Source organism: Haliotis rufescens, unplaced genomic scaffold (genome assembly GCF_023055435.1).
Source record: "Haliotis rufescens isolate VD_foot unplaced genomic scaffold, xgHalRufe1.0.p SCAF_17, whole genome shotgun sequence".
NCBI classification, from domain to species: domain Eukaryota; kingdom Metazoa; phylum Mollusca; class Gastropoda; order Lepetellida; family Haliotidae; genus Haliotis; species Haliotis rufescens.
Window position 1 is genome coordinate 16,661,972 of NW_025963857.1, and position 23,150 is coordinate 16,685,121.

A 23,150-nucleotide genomic window follows, 5' to 3' on the forward strand; every position below is an offset into this window, starting at 1 on the left:
CGTTACGTGTTTTCGGTGTCAAACGCACATGTGCTTGTGAGGGTCATGTTTTCACGTTTTTTCTTGACTGTCTGGGCAGTGAGCATGCACAACATAACATCCATTTAAACAGTGAACATGTCTGGGGCAGTTTGTAATCTGTCTCTCGCTTCACTGGGATAAACATTTCAGATGAAAAAACCCTTGGGAAGTACCGTCATACGATCTCGGCCAACTGTTAGACACTCCAGAATTTTCTTTTGTTCATTTTTCAGATTTTGAATGGAGATCTTTGTCAAAATATTTTCAAAGCGTAGTTTGGTGTAATATTCGCCAGTTTAAAACTAATGCCGCATAGCTCGAGAAAGCTGCTTTCTGACTGGCTAATATCGACTTCTTGTTTGTCATTTCTTTCGTCCGAAAGGTCGTTCTGTCTTGACCTGTAATGGGATGTCCCCAGGTCTGTGTTTAGCGCTAACGAGAACTGAGATCTGATTTTAATGAGATTGCATTTGATTTACATCGTTAACCACTTTATCTTTTAAATACAAAATATCTGTTTTATTTCAGTGACGGTCATGAAGATTTCCCTATTCACACTGAGACAATGTCTACCGGTCTTCCACACGTCTCACTGCTTCACGGTGCATAAGACCATCAAGTAGGGTCACAAATAAGAAGAAATGTGCTCACAATTTGTGAAGCAAGGGAGTCGACCACCCTGGAAAATGTTCAAGTCTGAGTAGGATTTGTTTCGTGGCCCTATTACGCAAACTTTACACTATTTTTGCAATGGGAACACAACAGGTTTCTTATTTACTTTTATTGCTATTTTAATATATTGAAATGTACAATTCTTTGTTGTCCTCTGTGTTCCACAGATTGTTGAATCCTTTCGGTGTATGTGGGATGAATCACGAGATATATACATAGATAGATATATCTAATACACATTGTTTAATGTACATATATACTTATACATTTTTAAAAAATGAATTTTAAACACATCACACACAAGGATAACATTGAATAAGTTCATGTAAAAAGCCTATACTATTACGATTTCACCACACGATCGAGAAGTTTCTGTCCTACAATCTGAAGTTTGTGAGCGAGGTTAACCGCTGGGATTTCCTGTACTCTACGCATTGCGCTTTATAGTCCTACTTTTCAAATGTTTGACTTTTATGCGGAACTATAATATGTAAGGGAGATCACTCTGAATCATTTAACTTCGGGAATAATGGATCTCATCATCCCAGTGTTTACATTCATTGCATCGTTGCTCTTTGTTATTCTTTTCATAGGTCTAGGTAATGTTTAGCTTCTGATATCCTCATCTTCGTGTTGTAGAACCCTGCTAGATAATGTTGCACCAGCCAAAATTGTTTTGACTAAGAAAAAAGTGTCGAAGAAAATATGTTCATTTTTGACATTATCACGCCTTTTGCAAAATATTACATAAAAATATAAACCTTTTTTACCAACACTCAGAATCGCCCAAAAATAATCTCAGATGCATGTATGTATCTGGTGCTGTTCAAATTGCGGAAATAAACAATTTACAGTTCTGGTGCAATTATTATTGCAAAAAAATTATTTTATTTGTTTAGTTTTATTCAACATGTGCCTGAACTAGTTAAACGATCAGTTTATCAACAGCGATATCAGTCCCTATGGATATCATTTTATCATTCTGTTTTCGTTAAAGAGTCTTTTTGCATGGCTATGATTCAACTGGAAACTCTCAAACTCTAAGACTAAAACTCCCCCCCCAAACTGGCTGTTTTTCTTATCATTACGATCAACTTTCTGAAAGCCACTATTTGCTATTTGTGTTGTATATTTATTTTCATGTTGTTTTTTCTCAGGATGGTACATTGTATGGAAGCTGTTCCTTAGCAAGTTCAAGTTTGTACGGGAATTGCTAGGACAGAATGGCTCAGAATCAGCTGATGATCAAACTGCTCAACGACAACGGGTGAAAAAGAGGCGGGATTAGGAAACCTGGAGTGGATTTAAAATCCTTAATCAAAACAGCTGTTCCATCATACCAGTGAATGTCACACCATTAAGCAATGTTAATACCCTTTTGTAAAAAACACAGTCATTACCTAACCAATAATGTTGTGATGAATCCATGGACGGGCTGTGTATATTATCTTGATTGAGTGATGGTGACTGGAGACACTGACAATTATATCATGTGATTGACAGCAATGAACAAGAGAAGCATTTCTAACTCAGGCATGACTCTTAACTGTATATGATATTATTTATGTATTATTTCACATTTTCACATTACATCATATAAACCTTGACAAGAATGCTGACTGAAGAATGCTTCATGACACAGAATTAATTTGTGATGAATTTTATCATGATTATGGCAAGATGACATTACAAATGGATTGATACTGAAGATCAACATGACTGAAGATCAACATATGTGAAGACTGAAAAATTTTAACTGTTGACTTTTACAACAGCTGGTACCGAAAGACTGGACTTGTATTTCTTCTAGCCCAAGGGATTGGATTAGAAGAAATAAGATGCAGCCAAATGGGATACCAGAGTGGGAATTGACTAGCCAGTGCTGTATACCTTACTTATGAGTATCTGTGCAAGATCCATGGCAAGTCACAGATCTGTGACAACTGGCCTATTTCTGTCAGTTGTAGAGCCAGCTGTGGGATGTTTACAACTATGAGGATGAATGTGGAAGTTAAATAATTTTGCACGGATATCACGACCATAACTCTAAGTTTGGCAAAGGGTTCCAATGATTGCAAGGAAACAAGAAGAAAGCATAGGAATATAACACGCAGCTTTCAAATGACCTAACAATAACATCAGTATGATTTCAAAACTGGGAATGATGTTGTATGTTTGTGACATCAATCAGGGTTTTACCATCCTAAACTCAAAAAAACTGAACATGCTTAATAGATACACATTATTAACACTGTGACTCCTGGGGGATGCAAAACAGTTTGGTTATTTTAATTATTTCTAATCCAAATTGCAGATTGGATGTCACATTTAACTGACATTTCTATTCCAGTAGGACATACATTCAAAGTGTGAGTGTCTGCATGGTCAGTGGTTGATTTTCTGTTCTGAGACTTCAGAGTATGTGTAGTGATATGACCATCAATGTTTTGGAGATCAAATGAAACGAGCCATTTTTCACCAGCCATGGCACCCCATTATTCATGCCTTTGATCCCCCAAATTAAGACCGATAGTCCCCTGGACTCAAAATAGATAGACCCAGCAAATCTCTGCATTAATATAGGTCAAATGAGGTTCAGGGTCACTCAGTTCTTTCATGGCATTATGCTCCTCAACTTGTTTTGAGTAGTATATACAAGTAAGATCGTCAGGGACACTACATCCAAGTCCTACGTGTATAGTCTTTATGTGTTGTTACTTTCTGTAGAATATACAGAGCCCTTCTGTAGAATATGCAGAGCTCTCGCTCACAAGTTTTCTTCCTTAGGGGTAGAGGGTACCTTGGTGAACCGTGATGCTCCACCTTGAGGCTGGTGACTTCCATACATCATTACTATCATCTTGCTCAGAGTTCATGTGCATGTATATTCCGTATTCGACGTAATAAGCGCCCGGGGCTCACTCAAAATTAGAAATAGGGGGTTCTTATTAGAATGTTATTTTGGTGAAAAATACAGAGTTGAAAGAAAAATTTCGTGGTTTATGCTGACAGCCTGAAATGTTTATGTACGACAGATATATTTTTCCAGAATTAAATGCCCATACTTAAGGGTGCATATAACACACGAGTGCGTATTAAACGCGAATAAATAAGTCTTGTGTAAATTGCTCAATCGGAAGGGGTGCTAATTGGGATTATTCACTAGCCAATATCTTAGAAAATGGCGCCGTGGTGGCTTATTGGAGCGGGGCGCTTATTACATCGAATACGGTATGTGTATATTCTGCAGAGCGTGATTTTATGACAAATATTTTATCTCTCTTACTAATATAGGAAATAAAAAAGTTAACTGTCATTACTGGGCCAGGGTAGGTGATGATGCTATTTTTTATTCTTGTTGTTAAGTGCCAGTTGTCAGATTTTAAAAATATGTTTCTGAGTGAGACTCGACAATTGCAAGTTTGTGACCAAGGTTCCGATCCACATTGCATCTGTTGCGTTACGACCTATTGTAACTATATAGTTTATCATTGGCTTACAGATGTCGTAGGGCTACGAAAGCTTTGTAGATTGGGGTCATGAACAATATTATGCTGATACTCGTGGTTCCCTCTGCTATGCTGAAACAAAGACATTGTTGCAATACAGGTGTGTGGTTGATGTATATATATATGCATAATAGCATTCAAATCTCAACTATCCTATCTTACCTCCTTTAATGTCAAGTGCTGGGAAACACATCGTAAATAATCTTTATTTCTCATAACTATTCATTGACTGTGTAATTCCCCAGGAAATGTGGCAGCCCAGAGGTTAAAGTGTTAGTTCATCGCATCCATGGACCAGGTTTGATTCTCCATATGGGTACAATGTGTAAAGCTTCTTGGTGTCCCCAACCATGATATTGCCGAAATATTGCCAAACATATTTAAAGTGCCAAAAAACAAACAGCAGTCAGTAGATCAGTCCTCTTTGTGTTCTAGGTCAATATGCCAAGACACAGAAAAATATGAAATAATATTTTAGGTTATTTGCCTGAGTAAACTCTTGAATTAGAAAACGTTCAACAATAAACAAATAAAAGAATGCTAAAAATGGCATATTTTCAATGAGCCAAAGCAATATTATTATTTTTTAACCACAAACCAAGAAAATATCTTGATCTAGCTCATCAAGTTATGTAGTTTTTTATACAATTAGTTTGTGTCTTCCTTGGACATGTTAGTCAGTTGTGTGGGTAATAGTTTCCTAGAATGCAAATGTGAGCTATGTAACGGATGTTGTTAGCTTTGTGTTTCACAGCACATGGAACCACATATAATCATGTTCATTATTTTGACACTGTTAATTAATCACATTAAAAAACATTCATTTTTTTAAAGATATTGTTGCTGTTTTATATTTCCCGCCAGTTCACAGTTTCAATCATAACCCATTTTCATTAAGCCAACCTTTTCTAAGGAGTGTGGTGGTCAGTACATTCACTTGTCGCACCAAAGCTCCAGGTTCCATTCCTCACATGGGTACAACAGTGTGAAGACCCTTTCTGGAGTTCCCTGTTTACATATTGCTGGAACCCATGCTTGCCGTAACAGGCGACTATGCTTGTCGTAACAGGCGACTATGCTTGTCGTAAGAGGCGACTATGTTTCTCATAAGAGGCGACTATGCTTGTCGTAAGAGGCGACTAATGGGATTGGTCGGTCAGGCTCGCTGACTTGGTTGATGCATGTCATCGTATCCCAATTGCGTGGGTCGATGCTCATGATGTCAATCACTGGATTGTCTGACCGGACAAATATTGGATCTTGTGTCTTTCATTTGGTTCATACTGAAAATGTTTGCACCAGCTGGAGATGTGCCCGACAGTTCCATGCATGGCCCTTCACAGGCCAAAAACTTTAGGACTACCTGGACCCGTGGTTAGTCATGTGATATATTGTTTTATGACAAAAATGATCTAGAACTATATGGTTACACTAGAAGTTACTAATGTTCGCATTCCTTCTGATTTTTATATGTTTGAGTAAAGATAAAACTTCAGTGTATGAATTATCAGATTGTATTATACGTGTATCTAAATAAATTTTGTCCAGGGCTTTGGTCAAACTATTACCAATCGGACATTTTGTACCTATCTCTTGAGACCTACAGCGGGTACCCGGGTTGGGTTGGGTAATACTGGGGGTGGGTACCCGGTTAGTAAATTTGGACTCGTCCCAGCACTACAAGAAAGGCTGGCATCATGATACTCATAAATAAGGTATTATATTCACCATACATGTGAAGATAAGTAGTCAGTTCTGGAATTCACTTGGCATTAAGCATGTTTTGCAGGAAGGTGTTACATATGAAGAGGTTGATGAAGCAAGTTGAAAAAGACACTGATCAGTGGTATTCTTGAGATGTAGGCGCTAGTTGGTCAACAGGTTTGGATAAGGCTATGAGATCAATATTTTATGAAAGGAATATTTTCCAGTGGTAATTTTATACACCACTTGGATAGGGATATTTCTATCTTTCCATGATGCAAAAAATGGTTCTCATATGTCAATATATATTTTAATATATCTGACATATCTGATTAGACAAGTCAAGTGGTATATTTTAAGTAGTAATTCAGTAGAAAATATTTATCAGAAACTTATGTTTAAATGAAGCTAAACCTTGAGAATGATGTGTATCTAATCTTGAAAATGTAATGCATCTAATAAGTAAGGTGTGTTTGGGTCACAACACTGACAGACAGTCTAGGTTTCATGCATTTGTTAATGTTTAATATTTCTCTGCAATTTACAAGAAATGGCTTATATTTTATTGGCATGTTGAATTGTTTGTCAGGATGAAACTAGCATCAGGGACCATATTGATGAAATGGGATTGTAATGAATTAAAAATATGCATGATTTATGTAATAAAATAACTTTATTTTTGTGGATGTTTTGTTTTCACATCAGAAGCTGGTGTTGCCATGTGGTTTAATGTGGAATGAACAATATAGGACTGGTCATTTATTAAAGGGGTGGGTGGGTGTCTTCTCTTATTGCCTACAGTGTCATCAAAACAACATCATGGTTCAGGGCATACAATAGCAAAACCTTCATCCCTCTACCGTAATGGACTTATCCATGCAATGCCATTGTCAACAAACAAGGACTAATCTTATACTTGTAGTCGACTTGTAGTTTATGTTATATATATACATGTATATTTGAACATAAAAAAATGGATAACAAATATTTGACACTTCTCACAATGTAAAATCCAAGATTTGATCCCCAAATAATCTCATTACATACATACATACATACATACATACATACATACATACATACATATACATATATATATATATATATATATATATATATATATATATATATAGTAATAATTGAATAAGTGGAGTAAGATTGAACACAGTTTTAATAGGCTAGCGCTTTTACGAGTCTCATCAGGCCATAACTGAATAACGGACATGAAGTAGCGCTAGCCTATTAAAACTGTGTTCAATCTTACTCCACTTATTCAATTATTACTATATTGTGCCTGAGAGTTAGAACTTTACTGTGCTTTATATATATATATATAAAGTTGATAATGAAAAACATTTGACATTTGTAAAATCCTTACAAAGAAATTATGAAATCCAACCCTTATAATACTTGTAATACTTATAACACTTGACACTGTTAAATATTAGACACTGTCTGGTCCAAATTAGTCCAGTTTCAGCAATCCCCCAGCAGCCGCAAGGAACTGGAGTGAGTGAACTACACCGATCTGCAGATGTATCAAGTGTGGACCAGACAATCCAGTGATTGATACCATGAGCATCGATCCAGACAATTGGGATTGATGACATGCATCAACCAAGCCAGCGAGCCTGACCATCCGATCTCGTTAGTCGCCTTTTTACTTAGTGTGTGACTGTGATCAATACTTGTGCATCGGTGTATCTTCCCACCACTACTATGAACACAACTATTTTTTCAAAGGATTAATAACTTATGAAAATGCACAGTTTCCCCTTTCATCTACTGGGTGTTGAGAGGCCACAGATTTACAACAACATGTTTCAAAGCAAACTCACAGGTTTTTCAACAGAGTAAAGTACCGTATTTGATGTAATAAGCGCCCCGTTCTTATAAGCGCCCACGGCGATATTGGCTAGTGAACAATCCTAATTAGCACCCCTTCCGATAGATCAATGTACAAAAGACTAATTTATTCGTGTATAATACGCACGTGTGTTATGCACCCTTAATTATGGGCAATTAAGTTCTGGAAGAATATATCTGGCGTATGCAAACATTTTAGGCTGCCGGCATAAACCACGAAATTAACGATATTTTAACTCTGTTTTTTTTTCCCCAAAATAATATTCTAATAATATTTTGAGAGTGCCCTGGACGCTTATTACGTCGAATACGGTAATATTATACAAAATATTACGGGGTGCATTTTTCATAGTGTAGGCAAAGTGCACTAAAAACCAGCTTTACTGTAGGCGAATAGAGCGGGAACGTCACTTTGTCCTCAAACATGCATTATAAAAAAATAAAGCTATGAATATATTATAAATATAATTCACCACCAAAGACGATTGAAACCCAAACGTACTGGTGCTAACACCCTAACTTCGCAACTGGCGAGAGGGGCAAAATGTTGTCTCCCTAATAAAAGCGCATGGTTCAAGCTCTCAACAGCGAAATGTCCTGCGCTCTTGCAACACGTTACAGCACGGATGGAGCTTATGCTTGTTGCTAAAAATAGAATCGCGTCACTTTATTATTTCCGTCGGCTGTGGACAGTGATGTCGAACCTTCTCGACAGTGGTTATCAGAAGAACACGTCAGTTCCAACATTGCACAACGGTTGCTCAAGTTAGCTGCACTGTATATAAACATGAAAACAACCCGACATAAACAAGGGCTGTCAGTCAGAGTGGCAGTGAAATTTGTAGGGACAGGCAAGTTCGAAGGCATCGTTTTCGGTTTTGCAAAGCAGAGCTTGGCTATTCACTCCTGATTATTCTTATTATTTCCAAATTGCTAAAAGATAGGCCTATTTACATCTGAAATACAGGATTGATTTGCAGTAATTGCCTAAATTTAAACCGGCATATGCATGGAAAGCTCAAGTGTTTGCATGTAATGTGATTTGTCTACTTGTAAATATTGACAAAAACGGAATAGCAAAAGCCATAACAACGGTATAATATAAATATTAATTAATTGACAGTGTGTGTATTTTTAAAAAAACAACACCTTTAATCTTTAGAAAAGTAGGTGGTAGTTATCACACAGAATGCCAGATTGTGTGTACCATACTGACAAGGTCAAGTTTGAGAGTGTGAGGAAAGACCTGCAAAAACTGCAGATCTTACCCAAGAAATATGGACCTCGCTTGGCTATGACTGTGTGCACCTGTCGAAAGAATGTGAAGAAAGGTGAGTAAAATTTGTTTTCAGAGATCGAGTATGATCAAACAAACTTACTTCAAACGTGGATGAAACAAATGGTTTCTATATAACAGTTAAACCAGACAATTATTCCCCCTTCTTCTATGCATCTGTTTTCTGTAAAATACACAAGAAAATGTAGACTGTCATTCAGAGTTACAGATAAGCAGCGTATTTGTGTAAAATACCCACCAAAAATATTCAAAACCCAATTACTTGCAATTAACTTGCGTACAGATACTACAGAAACACATGCATTAAATGAAAAACTAAAATGTATAAAAGCAGCTCACGTAAATACCCAATGAAGCTTTTTCAGCATGCGTACAAAGGAGCTAATTTCTGAAACACAATTAGGAGCTAATTTACTTTCTGAGGCAAACCTATATATTTAGAACAGTTAGATTCTATATACACCTAAAACATTATTTCATTTTTTTTAATCTTAAAATTTTCACTACTTTTGGGAATAACCCAATAGAGTGATGAATAGATGAATGAAGAAATATTGGTTACCCAAAGAAAAATGCCATAACCCAATTAAAATAGAAACCCTAGAGTAAAAACTTAATTGCTCAAAAAGTTATCTGGAGCTCTGGTCATATGTAAGTTTTCAATCTTAGCATGTGAGTATTGGGTGCTTATAAACATTTCTTACACATTAGTCTTAGAAATTGTCAGGGGACCCTTGTTAAACTGCTCTTTGAATACAACATATCAAATGCATTCTACCGGCTCTCTCTCTTTCTTGTGTTACAAGCACAAGAATCTAATAAGATAAGAAATTAAGATTATATAGTCAACAGTTGTGTCAACCTTTGATGTTTCAAATTCCCGGTTGTCTCGAGCTCACCTTCTGGTCCCTGTTAATGCCTTCTCCAGTTACCATCTAGACTCGGATCTGTCGAACTGAATGTGTCACATTCCCGGTTGTCTCGAACCCATTTGGGAGTCCCAAATTAAGCATAAAATTATCTTGATGACTCGAACAGTTCAAAATGAAAAAAACAAAAATGTCCACACACAAACGCTCGCCAAACTGTCAACTTTCAACTGACTTCACACACAACTGACTGACTTCAATGCATTTGACGCTATTACATCAAAGGCCAGGCACATCCTAACAACATGCCATTATCGAATCAAGGCAAATTAGTAACAATGGTGCAAGGACTAGCAGAAAGGATCTTAACTGTTCTCATGTGACTGCCGATTACACGTGAAAATTGAGAAATGTTTAAAACGGGTTACGATTATGTCAGTGAATCTAGCTATTATTCGAGATAAGACTTAAACTTAACCAATGAGGCCAATCAAGATGGGGACTGTGAGATACGTCAAAGTTGCCGCCCCCTTCACTACCGGCAGCCTGGGCACTGAAATTCACGTACATCTTGAAATCTGGTGTTGCGCCTGGACCTGGTATTAATCTCTCATAACATGTTGTTTGGATTTTGAAAAATTACTTTCTTGGTTGTCTTGAATCCCGGTTAATTCGAACTTTCTTCCAGTTCCCTATGAGTTTGACACAACAAGGATTGACTGGTGTACTTTTCACAATATAAAATAACATGCTCATGATCGTAGTGAGGTGTTTTACAAGAGCTTGCATTATTGACAGACATAAGCTATTGATGCTCTCTGAATACATGGAACCTTCTGAGGCAAGGGAGGTAACTGACTATAAAAGTCCAGTTTCCACTCAACTTTCAAAGTCGGTTAACTCCCTTGCCGTAGGAAGATGTGGAGGGATGTACATTTCGTTCATGCTAGCACACATCCTTTAGAGGCCCTGATTGTACGATGAGGATTTTTAAGTTTATAAGGTTTGGCCTGGTATTTGTTGACAGTAAATATACAATATAATTACGGTTGGACATTTGTAGTGAACTGAAGTGGTTATCTTTTCTTATAATGAAATTGAACATGTTGTCAGAACAAATAAAATCACAGATCTTTTTTATTGTCTATGGATAAGAGCTATTTAATTGATTAAGACCAAATATTAAAAATCTTGCAGGCATAGGCCCAGAACATGGTATGAATCTGGTTTGGTTTGTTGTTTAACGCCACACTCTGCAATATTCCAGCTATATGACGGCAGTCTGTAAATAATCAAGTCTGGACCAGACAATCCAGTGATTGACATCATGAGCATCGATCCACGCAATTGGGATACGATGACATGCATCAACCAAGTCAGCAAGCCCGACCCCCCGATCCCGTTTGTAGCCTCTTCGAAAGCATGGGTGGTGCAAGACCAATTCCAACACAGATCTTCACGGGCTGAACAGTGCAATGAACATGTTGAACACTTTCTTCATGACTATCATGAACAATGCACCTTGTCCAAATACAGCAACTTCTCCCTGGTGTTAATACCTGGTGTTAACGTTAACAAACATCATGTTTAAACATGAAAAACACTGGTACTCACTCATGACCAATGACACCAGGTGTTCGAGAAAAGGAAGTTGGCATCAGTGTCACCCGCCATACAATCTAATTTGTATACAAAAAGATGGTTAGATAATGTATGGCTAAGTACATCAGTTAGGAAGTAAGTTAAAAAGTCAGGGGTGTCCATAATCCTATCTCTGTCACAAGACACCAGACAAAAGTGGAATCCACAGGTCAGAGGTCATAAAATATTTCTATTTACCATACACATTAAAAAAACTTATCCATGAACCCAATGATGACATGCATCAACCAAGTCAGTGAATCTGACCACCCGATCCTGTTAGTCGCCTACCATGGTATAATAAAGAGTAGACCGATTGTTACCATTACTGGTTGCCATGACAGATATCTTGGCTCCTCCATTTTTTGTTTCTATAGTTTGTCTCTTATTTTTGTTACCCAAACAACTATGTTAATGAGTGTACTTTTTATTTCATTATATTTATAAGCCTTGTGGTTTGTGCATATTTACAGGTAATTATGATGTACACAGCCTGGAAATAACCCGTGGAGAGGTGGCCAAAGTATACGACGATGTGAACCTGCCGAAGTGGGATGCTTACCCCCAAACTAAAGACTTTGTTAGTAATGTGTTGTCTACGTACTATACTGGACTAAGCAAGAGGAAGCTGCTCTGTGTTCTGGTAAAGGCTCTTGACAATGATTTTAATATCTTCGCGCCGGAAATGAGACTGAAACCGATCAAAAAGAAAGAACACAAAACGTCCCCCTCAGCTGTTCATTATATCATCAGGAAGAGGAAGAAGTCCTGCTCAATCAAGACTGACGTCATCCTCCCATTGTTTGGAGGGAATAGCAAGTCTCTTGAACCGGCTACTGGTAAAGGGTTTTGTGAAGTGAGTAGAAAGTTTGACTGTGTGGTTCAGTTTGATGGAGAGAAGACGAAGATGTTTATGGACAAAGGACAACAGAAGACCATGGTTACTGTGTGGTGCAAGTCGCAGGAGAGTCTTGGAGAGATCAGTCAGTATTTGACGGCTGCTGCCATGAAGATTCAGGCTGAGACGTCCAGAAAACATGAACAGGAACACCGTAAAAGGGTAAATATATATGTTTCCTTCCTTGTCTACCATTGTCTACCATTGTCTACAGTCTTGGTAGTGTTGTTTCCTGATTGGGGTTTAAGTTTCAAAGGAAGGGCTAAATTCATTAATTTCACATAGCATCTGCTAGTGATTGGCACTTGCATTAATTTCATGATTTACTTATATACACTGAATAAAAAAAGTTTGGGTTCATGGATAATTATGGGGAAAACCATGTGTTTTAAATGTATATGGTAAATAGAAATATTTTTGTTTTATTATGTTTTTCTATTTGTATGATCAAGACGGACCTTACTATTTTTGTGCAATTGAATAATTTGCTGTTCAGTTTAAAAAAAAAAAAATTATTGCTGAATACCCTGAGAGAGATATCTGTACACTGATACAGTGTGTATTGTGACATCCCTGTGGTGTGTATTTACGTTTAGGTTGCTGCAAGGGAAATCAAAAAGTCTATCCACCTTAAATCCAGTCCTGGTGACCAAACGGCTTATCAGTTTGAAATGGGTGAGTTTTCTGCTTTTACATTTACTCCTTGTAGGAGAAAAGGGGTAGAATAGGTCTTCAGCAACCCATGCTCATGGTAAAAGGCAACTATGCTTGTTGCATGTGTTGTAAGAGGCGACAAATGGGATCGGGTGGTCAGGCTCACAGACTTGGTTGATTCATGTCATTGTATCCCAATTGCATAGATCGATGCTCATGATGTCAATCACTGGATTGTCTGGTCCAGACTCAATTATTTACAGACCACTGTCATATAGCTGGAAGATTGCTGAGTGTGGCCTTTAACAACAAACAAAAAAACAAACAAACAAAACTCCTTGTAGGATGTTTAAGGTTTGAACATGTTTATGTTTACATCAACCATTGTTCATGTCATCACAGACAGTTTTATGAGACATTGATCCAACAATGGATTTCTTGAGTTGATTTCTCCATTTGTGGTTGGGAAACCTATATTTGTTATATGTTCACACAAAAAAATGGGTAATACAAGGATATAGAATAACCTGCCCACAACTGCAATCTTGTCTTGTAAAATATTGTAGAAAGTACCCTGCCAAGACTTGGCTGCTACAAAATGTATTTACATGGGACAGTTACCCAAAATTTGTTATAGCTCATAGCTTATTCTCCAGGGGCGGTCGGGTAGCCTGGTGGTTAAAGCGTTCGCTCGTCACGCCGAAGACCCGGGTTTGATTCCCGACATGGGTACAATGTGTGAAGCCCATTTCTGGTGTCCCCCGCCGTGATATTTCTGGAATATTGCTAAAAGCGGCGTAAAAACCTCACTCACTCACTCACTCACTCACTCACTCACTCAACATATTTTCATTTGATCCTGTTGTAATGACATATTTTGTTCTTCAGATCGGAAGGATATAATGTCTCTGGACTTTGAGAAGAAAGTTATGAAGGATGATAAACAGTACGTACTACGGGTTCATAATTCTATATACACTGATTCACAAAATGGCGCTTCGTTGTTGATGACAACAAAAAAATGATCATAATGAGATTAAAAAAAGACAAGAGAAACAGCTTCCCACATAATGAAAGTGGATGACTGGTTTGTTAAATCTTTATTACAAATAATAATGACATTTTAATTATAATTACAACGTTTTTCATCTTATATTATTGAATATCTGCGAGTACCGGCACATGTCTTGCAGTCAGACTTCACAGTGTTTTTTGCCTTTCACTTCCTGGTTCGGCTTATCTGCGGGTCATATCATTTTCTTTCGTATTTTAATGGTCAAGTTAACACCTCGGCTTATCTATGGGGATGGCTAATCCGCAGTCATATACGGTACTTGAACTCATTAGGGACTGACATTTGATATTCTGGGGGGAGGTGCTGGGATTTGTATGGAGATATTTTTCAGTTACAGCTACAAAACCAGACATTGTTTTAGTTAAAATTATGAGCCTAAGTATCTTTTTTTAAATACACCTTGCAACACCTTGGTGCAGAAAATGCATTTGTATTTATTCTAAAAGCAGTCTAAAGCATAGTTATATTTTTCAAGCATTTTCTGGGACAATTTGTTTTATTCAATACAATCCAAGTTAATTTGCATATGCAGTGTACTCAAAAATAATGATGAATGGGCTGTTATTATCAAATATCTAGTTTTGGATGCATTATTTTCATCTTCCCGAGGCAAGGGAGTTAACTAAATATAAAAGTCCCGTTTTCACCCTTGCTGAACTAGGCTGGGATTATGGAGTTATATATATTTTGGCTTGACTAGTGAGTCTAAGCATAATCCAAAATCACGTAACAGTTGACATCCGGTTCGTCAACTGCCGTGCAGATTGCAGAATTTGTAAAGCATGTGTACCATCAAATCGACTTCAACAGATATTTTCAATATGATTTAAGGTTTCTGATCAAGGTGCTCACATGCACTTTGCGAAATAACACCCGTTTTATCACAATATAGATCTTGATCATTCGTCTGATCATCATGACTGGGCGCCGCCATTTTTTTTTAAAGCAAATGCTATGAGAGGAACCTGATTGGTCATTTAGAGGGACAAGCTCCTTCCCAGCGTGCGACACCTTCATTAAACTCGCGTTATAGAGCATGTAGAGAGCTCTGTGAGTGGGCTATTGCTGTGAGGATCTTGTAAGATGGACATAGAAGGGACATAACTCGTAATAGCCACTGGTGAAGCCGAGAAATTCCAGCCAAGTTCAGCAAGGGTGGAAACTGGACTTTTACAGTCAATTAACTCCCTTGCCTTGAGAAGATGGTCACATCTAGGTATTCTTTTCAAACTGAATCATTGTCATTTATTTTTCAGTAAAAGATACCAGCTTTGTGGCAAGGACAGGTTTGACCCCCTAGTCGGAGGTCACTGTCTGAACTGCCTCAAGACATACGACTCCCTGAAGGAGAATGGTGATGTTTGCAGGTACCACAAAGGTTTCATATGTAAGTAGTTGAGGTGCTGTGGGGAAGCCTAGTGATTATATTGTTTGCTCGTCATGCGGAAGGCCGGGTGTACTTGTATCCGATCTATCGCAGGCCTCGGGGGCACGGGTGGCCCAGTCGTCTAAGGCGCCGCAATTCGCTGTGCAGAGCTGCATCCCTTGGGCACGCCAGAAACCTATGATTGTGGGTTCGAATCCTGGTTCGCCCTGATTATGTTTCTAGGTTTGTCAGCGCCATACCCGTGCTCGTGGGTTTCACCAAAGTGGTAAATGTCTGAGACCTGCATCACTTCGAGCTTTCCTCCCACATTAAGCTGACACGCCGTAATATAACTGGAATACTGTTAAAAGCGGCGTTAAACCAAACTCACTCACTCACTATCGCAGGCCTTAAAGCTGCGACTAAAACATTTGCTAATGCGACCTAAATTTCAATTTTTCTACTGTCTAAAATTCAGAGGTAGCCAAATGACTACCTTGAAAAATATCTTGTGGCGACTAAATTCTATTGCTACACATATATAGACACAAAAATAAATAACAGCTGATCGTGGGAAAACATGTCTGTTAATAATTGTACTCGCAAATAATGCCTCCTAAAGTCGACAATGAACCGAAATACATAAATATTAATGTAATTAGTATTTTATTTTAGCTGACAATGCTCATTGGATAAGCAAGGATATACCTATATAATCTAGAAACATAAATTGCATCATTGTTCGAGTCACACAAATTACAAAAACCATGCACAGTTTCCACAAATAAAAAAGTCCAACACTAATGCTATGACTTGTACATACTATAATAGTTATTGAATCAAAGATAATTTCAAATGCTTTTGGCTACCTACAATATTGCCTTGACTTCTTAATTTTACCACTGGCTACCTAGAAAAAAATACTTGTAGCTAGATGGCTACTTGGTGAAAATTTAAATTTTGAGGCCTGTATCGCCTCAGCCTGACAGGATCGTATAGGGATGGGCCACTCAATATTCTGTGATTCTACAGGGGTGGTGTATGGGAAGTAGTAGGGCTGGGACGGGTAACTCGGGTACTCGGGTCGGGTGGGTCCTGAGTAGGATCCGGTACCCACATGACTACCCGGACCCGTGGTTATTCATGTGACATACTGTTCAATGACAATAACAATAAAACTCAATGGTTACACTACACATTTCTTTCTCACAATGCAGGCATTCGTTCTGACTTTTATATATGTATACATGATCAGATCGTTTTATATGAGTATCTGAGTAGTTTTTGCCAGGGCTGCATTAAAACATTTCCCATTCCGAGACCAACTCTTGAGACCTATAGCGGGTATCCGGGTAGGGCCGGGTAATAGGGTGTCAGGTACCCGGGTAGTATATTTGGACTCGTCCCAGCTCTAGGAAATAGCTTTACAAAACAATTGGATGTATCCATGGTAACCCAAAGGAGAAACCATGGGAAAGTGACATTCATCACATATGTCGGCACCATACCGGTGCTCGTGGGTTTCACCAAGACCTGCATCACTCTTTAATGTAATGTAAATAACAATTTGTGGTAAGAATTGATTGTCTGGGTAGCAACATGAGCAAATATAGTAATACCCATAAAATATATTTAATGTTTTTTTATTGTTATCATTGAGATGGGATTCAGCAATGGGTGGAATTCAAGGAGTGAGTGAGCTGGGTTTAAACGCAGTATTCCAGTTACACCAGTGCATGTCAACTTGATGTGGGAGGAAAGCCTGAATTGATGCAGGTCTCAGATGTTTACCACTTTGGTGAAACCAATGAGCACAGGAATGCTGCTGACAAACGTGAAAACATAATCAAGGCAAACCGGTATCTGAACCCACAATCATAGGTTCCAGGCATGCCCTAGGGACGCAACTCAGCACAGCAAATTGCGTCGCCTGACATGCCTTGGGACCCCTGAAGATCTGTGGTAGAATAGGTCTTCAGCAACCCATGCTTGCTATAAAAGGCGCCTATGTTTGTTGGAAGAGGGAACTAACGGGATTGGGTGGTCAGGATCACTAGACTTGGTTGATGCATGTCATTGTATCCCAATTACGTAGATCGATGCTCATTTTATCTAGCACTAGATTGTCTGGTCCGGACTCGATTATTTACAGACCGCCATCATATAGCTGGAATATTGCTGAGTGCGGCGTTAAACAACAAACAAACAAAACAAAAGAAAGCATGGCCGGGCCACCAATGGCCCCAGAATTGAAGGATAACATAATGAGGCTGATTTCACTGATGCACCAATTCTGTGTTCAAAGTCTCCCATAAGATACAGGACACTTTTCCTTCTGTAAAAATAAGTATTGTTTCACAATTTACCTGTACTTCAGACAGTTTATTGATTAGTGCTGACCAACATTTTTGCTGTGGTCCGTGAAGTGGATTATTTATTGTCATCTTGTATCAACTGGTGACGGCAGCATCTGTTAACCTTTCTTTATGGGATGTGTGTCACATCAGTCTGTGACTTTAGACAAGCCAGAGTCTTGTAACATTCTGTTCTGTTTAGTAAGCTCAGCTAATGACACAAAAGTGTATTGAAATGAAGAACAGGCTGGTAGACTCAAAACATTTTGCACAGATTGTCATGTCATGTGCTAAATATTGCAACATTAGTAGTATTGAATCTCCTGTGTCCTGTGTTCCTGTTCTGTGAATTCTTGTCAAATATTAATTTTGATTACCGTATCTGTTCGTGTATAATACACAGTTTTCTCCATCATTTTTAGACTCCAAAATTATGACTTCATATTTCACTCTACTAATTGTTATCCCTTTTCCTCAGCCAAGTTGTAAATGTTTATGAATATGTAATGTTTGAAAGTCAGGTACTTTCTGTGCAGTTCAGGGAATACCCAAACTGTTGTTTTATTTCAGTTTACTGCGCCGAGGAGAGGTACTACACGTGGAGCTGTTGTAGTTACAGTGTACAATACTTGAAGCCAACTCATGCTGAACACTCCGTCAGTGGGTAAGGACCCCCCTTACTAATTCTCTTCACTGTCCTGGGACCTGTTCCAGGGCCCCGTTCCACAAAGCGATCTTAGCGCTAAGATGATCGTAACTCACATACTTTAAAATAGGCTGAAGACAATCATAGCACTAAGGTTACTTTGTGGAACGGGCCCCAGAAAGCTATCGTAAGGCTGAGATGATCTTATCTCCCAATCATAGCGCTATGATCACTCATCCTCGGTTATCCAGGGTATTATATTTCCATTCTATTGTGTTAAATACCCTGGATCCATGTCTCACCATAGCCTCCTTGACACTAAAAAGCAGCCCAGTAGCTATCTTTTTTGCATTAATGTTCTGAGGGCGATGTTGACTTTTCCTCCAAAACAAAGCCATGAATGGGGATAGAGTAACGGTGACCGCATTTCGGGTTTCGGCAGCTTGGCTCTTAAGAGTTTCTAGGGCTTTGGTCCTACCCCAAACTGAAGCACATGTAACACATGTGGCGTCTCCTTAGGCATGTGACTGTTGGAAATGTGCCTCTGTTCACCCAGCAGTGAATACGTACCCAGTAGGATGACATGGTAATGTGGTTGTTACCTTCTAGCGCCTAACAGGCAGCCTGGGTTGTATACTCCCCTGGGAGCTGAGAATGATTTTCGAGTGCACTCTGGTCCACTGACTGGGATAATAATAGCGTTTTGAGCATGCCCCTGAGTGGTGTGGAATATATATCATCACATAATGAAGAAATAATATTCCAGATAATCAAAGATGCTGCTCTATATGGTTGCCTTGAGCGACTTGTTAAGGATCTTAAATTCTAAATGTGTGCTGGTGGGGTATAGGCAACAGAAACAGGTTCACTGCAATTATCTCCCTTGCCTCAAGAAGGTGCAAGCTCCTTCACAGCGCGTGACACCTTCGTTACACTCTCGGTAACATCGCTGCCACCAGTGTGGGCGCGGCCATTACAAGAATCTTGAAATTTGCCCTCTAACCCCAAATGCAGTAACGTTGATACTTTTGTTTATGTCTTTGGGGATGCTATCATATTTCATTTTGAAAAGGTTTACGACTGACCATGTTTTCCAGATGAATTTACTTTGTTGTTTTAATAATCAGATTGGTTCGAGATTGCATACTAACGGAAAATCAACCAACTTCTCCCTTACATTCTTATTATATCAACAACACGAATGATTTAATGAAACAGAAATTTAAATTGACAAACGAAGAAAGTAATTTAGCAGCGATAAGTGTATTCGGCGTCATACGGGCGTCACTTGTTTGTAAACATAACGGTCATTCGATTGCGAGTTCAACTCCAAGCATGGTTGAGGCCACCTATTCACAGTGGGGAGTTTTGACTGGTGGCAGCGATAGTATAGAGAACTCCGCAAACGGGCTATCGCTGTGAGGAGCTTGAAGGAGGCGGTCTAATATGGAAGTACTGTTTTTTGTCTATGGAATGACTCGGACTACACAAAATGTTTAAGTTCAAGTTACTGTATGCTTTCAAATTAATTCTGGCAATAATAAAAATATTGTCATTTAAGCAAATGTTATGTTCAGTTGTGATAATATCTAACAATGGAGTAATTAATCATCTTCCTTGTTCGTAGTTTTTTAGCGAAAAGGAATTTAGTGGTATGGAATTGTTTCTTGAAAATACCAACATGTGGCATGAGTGGCCATTTCATTTCATCATAGCCGTCATCCCCCGTCCCCCTTATTTTTGCGATAAATGTTGGCACACACACACACACACACACACACACACACACACACACACACACACACACACTTTCGCAGTGTCATCTTTTCATGACCACTGGCCTCCCTTCCCTATAATAAGTGACCTGTCCCTATAATTATGTATTACACCACATTATAGCTAAACTGGATAGAATTATCATTAAACCGCCCATTTGTTATCAGAAATGAGCGGGCCACTGTAACTTGATAATGCCCTCATATTGCTTGACGACGGGCCATTATCACACCCGTTGTTAGGTGATGTCATATTGATGTTCAATAGTGACGTCATCTGGTTTGTTCTGTGACGTTTCCATATTTATAAAAGGGGGTCAGTGACATTAATTGTGTGTTGTTTGCAGTAAATGTTTCAAACCGATATTGTTGTTTATTTTTATTTGATAACAAATTCTAGCTATAATAACTGTAACACTATTTTTCAGGGCATTATCATTTACAGAAGCCCTAGGTCTTTTCAACTGACCTCCTTTGTCGGGCAGTGAAAGGAAAAACCTCAGGCTTCTGTAAATGATAATGCCCTGAAATATAGCATTTCCCTTTTAATAATCAATGTCTACATATGAGTTCTACTCCAACACATTTAGGTGATGTATCTGAATGAATGAGATGTTATGAATGAGTTCATACACTAAAAACATCTACTATATCTACACTTCTCCATTGTCAGAAGGTTTCCTCCAAAACTCAAGGATAATTTAAATCCTAGAGTGGAAGCATTCTTGTACATGTTGTAAACCCTATTTGTTTGTGTCGGCTGCGTAATACATGTTATATTTCAAGAATACGGTTTTATGTTGCATAAAATAATATTTTATTTTTGCAGATGCACTGAGGGCCAGCATGTTTGGCGCCCTCATCTGAAGGCATCAAGGGGAGACAAATCGGAGAACAAACATTGGAACCAGGTTCTCAGGAGCTATAAACATTAAAATGAATCAGAACATAAATGGTCAATTGCCTGAGCTGCAAACCGGGCCTTGGAGGTAGTGTGATCCATGGCCACACTGAAGGACAGGGGGCCCAGGTGGCCCAGTGGTGTAGACGCTGCAATTTGCTGTGCAGAGTTGTGTCCCATGGGCACACCAGGTACCTAAGATCATGTGTTTGAATCCTGGCCACACTGAAGAGCAGACTTTTGACTGTGAGAAGCTGAAATATATGCACATCTGTTATCAGTGTTGTAAAACTCTCGTACATCCTACTTGCTACTGGTGGATCCAGATGGGGGATGCTGTTGTGCCCCCCGTCATTCAGACACCCTACATATTTTGTGTGCACTCGGCCAAGTGACTTGGTGACATGGGTAATCTATGCACCCCCACCTTTTTTTCAAAATCCAGGATCTGCCTCTGCTTGAACTGTAGAGAGCTTGGGTAGAGCTGATTCCTATATGGAATAGTGAGTACATACCCGGTGTGCACTTATCGGGTGATCTGCATCTGTTTGATTGTGCTGTTCGTGTTGGGGGCTGAGGAATAGGTAGTGCTGGGCATAGTCAAAGGTCACTCTACGTACTGTCGAATTTGAAGAGGTTTAAATTTAGATAGGACCTTCTCCCAAATTCAGGTCATTATTGAGTCCATCTTTCGTTGGTTTCACCAAAGTCGTCATATGTTGAGTCCATGTACGCTTATCAGAGGGGAACAAAGTATGTGATCTGGACTACCAGTTGTCAGACTTCAATTTTTGCGAAAGGCTGGGTGGCTGAGTTGGTTAGATCGCTGACTCTATGTGCTGGCAATTAGGTGCCTCACTCTGTGTAGGTACAAATCCTAATTGGGACTCAACCCCCAAAAGTACTAGTATTTGTACCTTACTAAGAAAGTGTTATCCCAAATATAACATTTCACTGACATATGTTCATGGTATTGTATTTCATGTTGAATGACTGTTATATGTACATGTGTTATGACTTATTTTTAGAGGTTTTAAACTATTACATTCATGTACAAATAAAACCTGTTGTTACCATGGTTACAGTATGCATGAGTTTGTTTTTGGCATGCAGGGGTGAGAGGTCACTTTGGGAAAATCTTTGTAGATATCGTCCTCAAATGCCACAGTGGAGACCCAGATATGACATGACCCCAGCAGCCTATGATTAGCTTCATGGGGTCGGGTGGTAAGGATCCAAGACTTGGTTCCGTGTCATCTACCCTGACAGCGTGGAGACCCAGATATGACCCCAGCAGCCTATGATTGGCTCCAGGGGGTCAGGATCCATGACATGGCTCTGTGTCATCTACCCTGACAGCGTGGAGACCCAGATGTAACATGACACCAGCAGCCTATGATTGGCTCCAGGGGGGTCAGGATCCATGACATGGCTCTGTGTCATCTACCCTTACAGTGTGGAGACCCAGATATGACATGTACCCCAGCAGCCTATGATTGGCTCCAGGGGGTCAGGATCCATGACTTGGTTCCGTGCCATCTACCCTGACAAGGGGGTCAGGTGGTAAGGATCCAAGACTTGGTTCCGTGTCATCTACCCTGACAGCGTGGAGACCCAGATATGACCCCAGCAGCCTATGATTGGCTCCAGGGGTCAGGATCCAAGACTTGGTTCCGTGTCATCTACCCTGACAGCGTGGAGACCCAGATGTAACATGACACCAGCAGCCTATGATTGGCCCCAGGGGGGTCAGGATCCATGACATGGCTCTGTGTCATCTACCCTTACAGTGTGGAGACCCAGATATGACATGTACCCCAGCAGCCTATGATTGGCTCCAGGGGGTCAGGATCCATGACTTGGTTCCGTGCCATCTACCCTGACAAGGGGGTCGGGTGGTAA

The 23,150-nt window shown here is 39.2% G+C and overlaps 1 protein-coding gene and 1 long non-coding RNA gene across 2 annotated transcripts; both read left to right on the forward strand.

Moving 5' to 3' along the window:
• The first annotated feature begins 102 nt into the window (after positions 1-102).
• On the forward strand, positions 103-1,961 carry LOC125381170. The gene is made up of 3 exons (XR_007221735.1): positions 103-216; positions 550-786; positions 1,851-1,961. It is a non-coding gene; the product is annotated as an uncharacterized LOC125381170 (long non-coding RNA).
• Positions 1,962-8,438: 6,477 nt separating this feature from the next.
• LOC124137946 lies at positions 8,439-22,335 on the forward strand. Its single transcript, XM_046504384.2, has 7 exons — positions 8,439-9,103; positions 12,053-12,639; positions 13,074-13,152; positions 14,020-14,077; positions 15,463-15,593; positions 18,497-18,590; positions 21,177-22,335. The coding sequence occupies exons 1-7, from the start codon at positions 8,962-8,964 to the stop codon at positions 21,280-21,282; spliced, it is 1,197 nt and encodes a 398-aa protein (XP_046360340.2). The 5' UTR covers positions 8,439-8,961; the 3' UTR covers positions 21,283-22,335.
• The last annotated feature ends 815 nt before the right edge of the window (positions 22,336-23,150 follow it).

Coding starts and splice junctions, on each gene's coding strand:
- LOC124137946 (XM_046504384.2), top strand. CDS start 8,962: ATGCCAGATTGTGTGTACCATACTGACAAGGTCAAGTTTGAGAGTGTG. Junction 13,153..14,019: donor GGCTTATCAGTTTGAAATGG/GTGAGTTTTCTG, acceptor TTTGTTCTTCAG/ATCGGAAGGATATAATGTCT. Junction 18,591..21,176: donor GCTGAACACTCCGTCAGTGG/GTAAGGACCCCC, acceptor TTATTTTTGCAG/ATGCACTGAGGGCCAGCATG.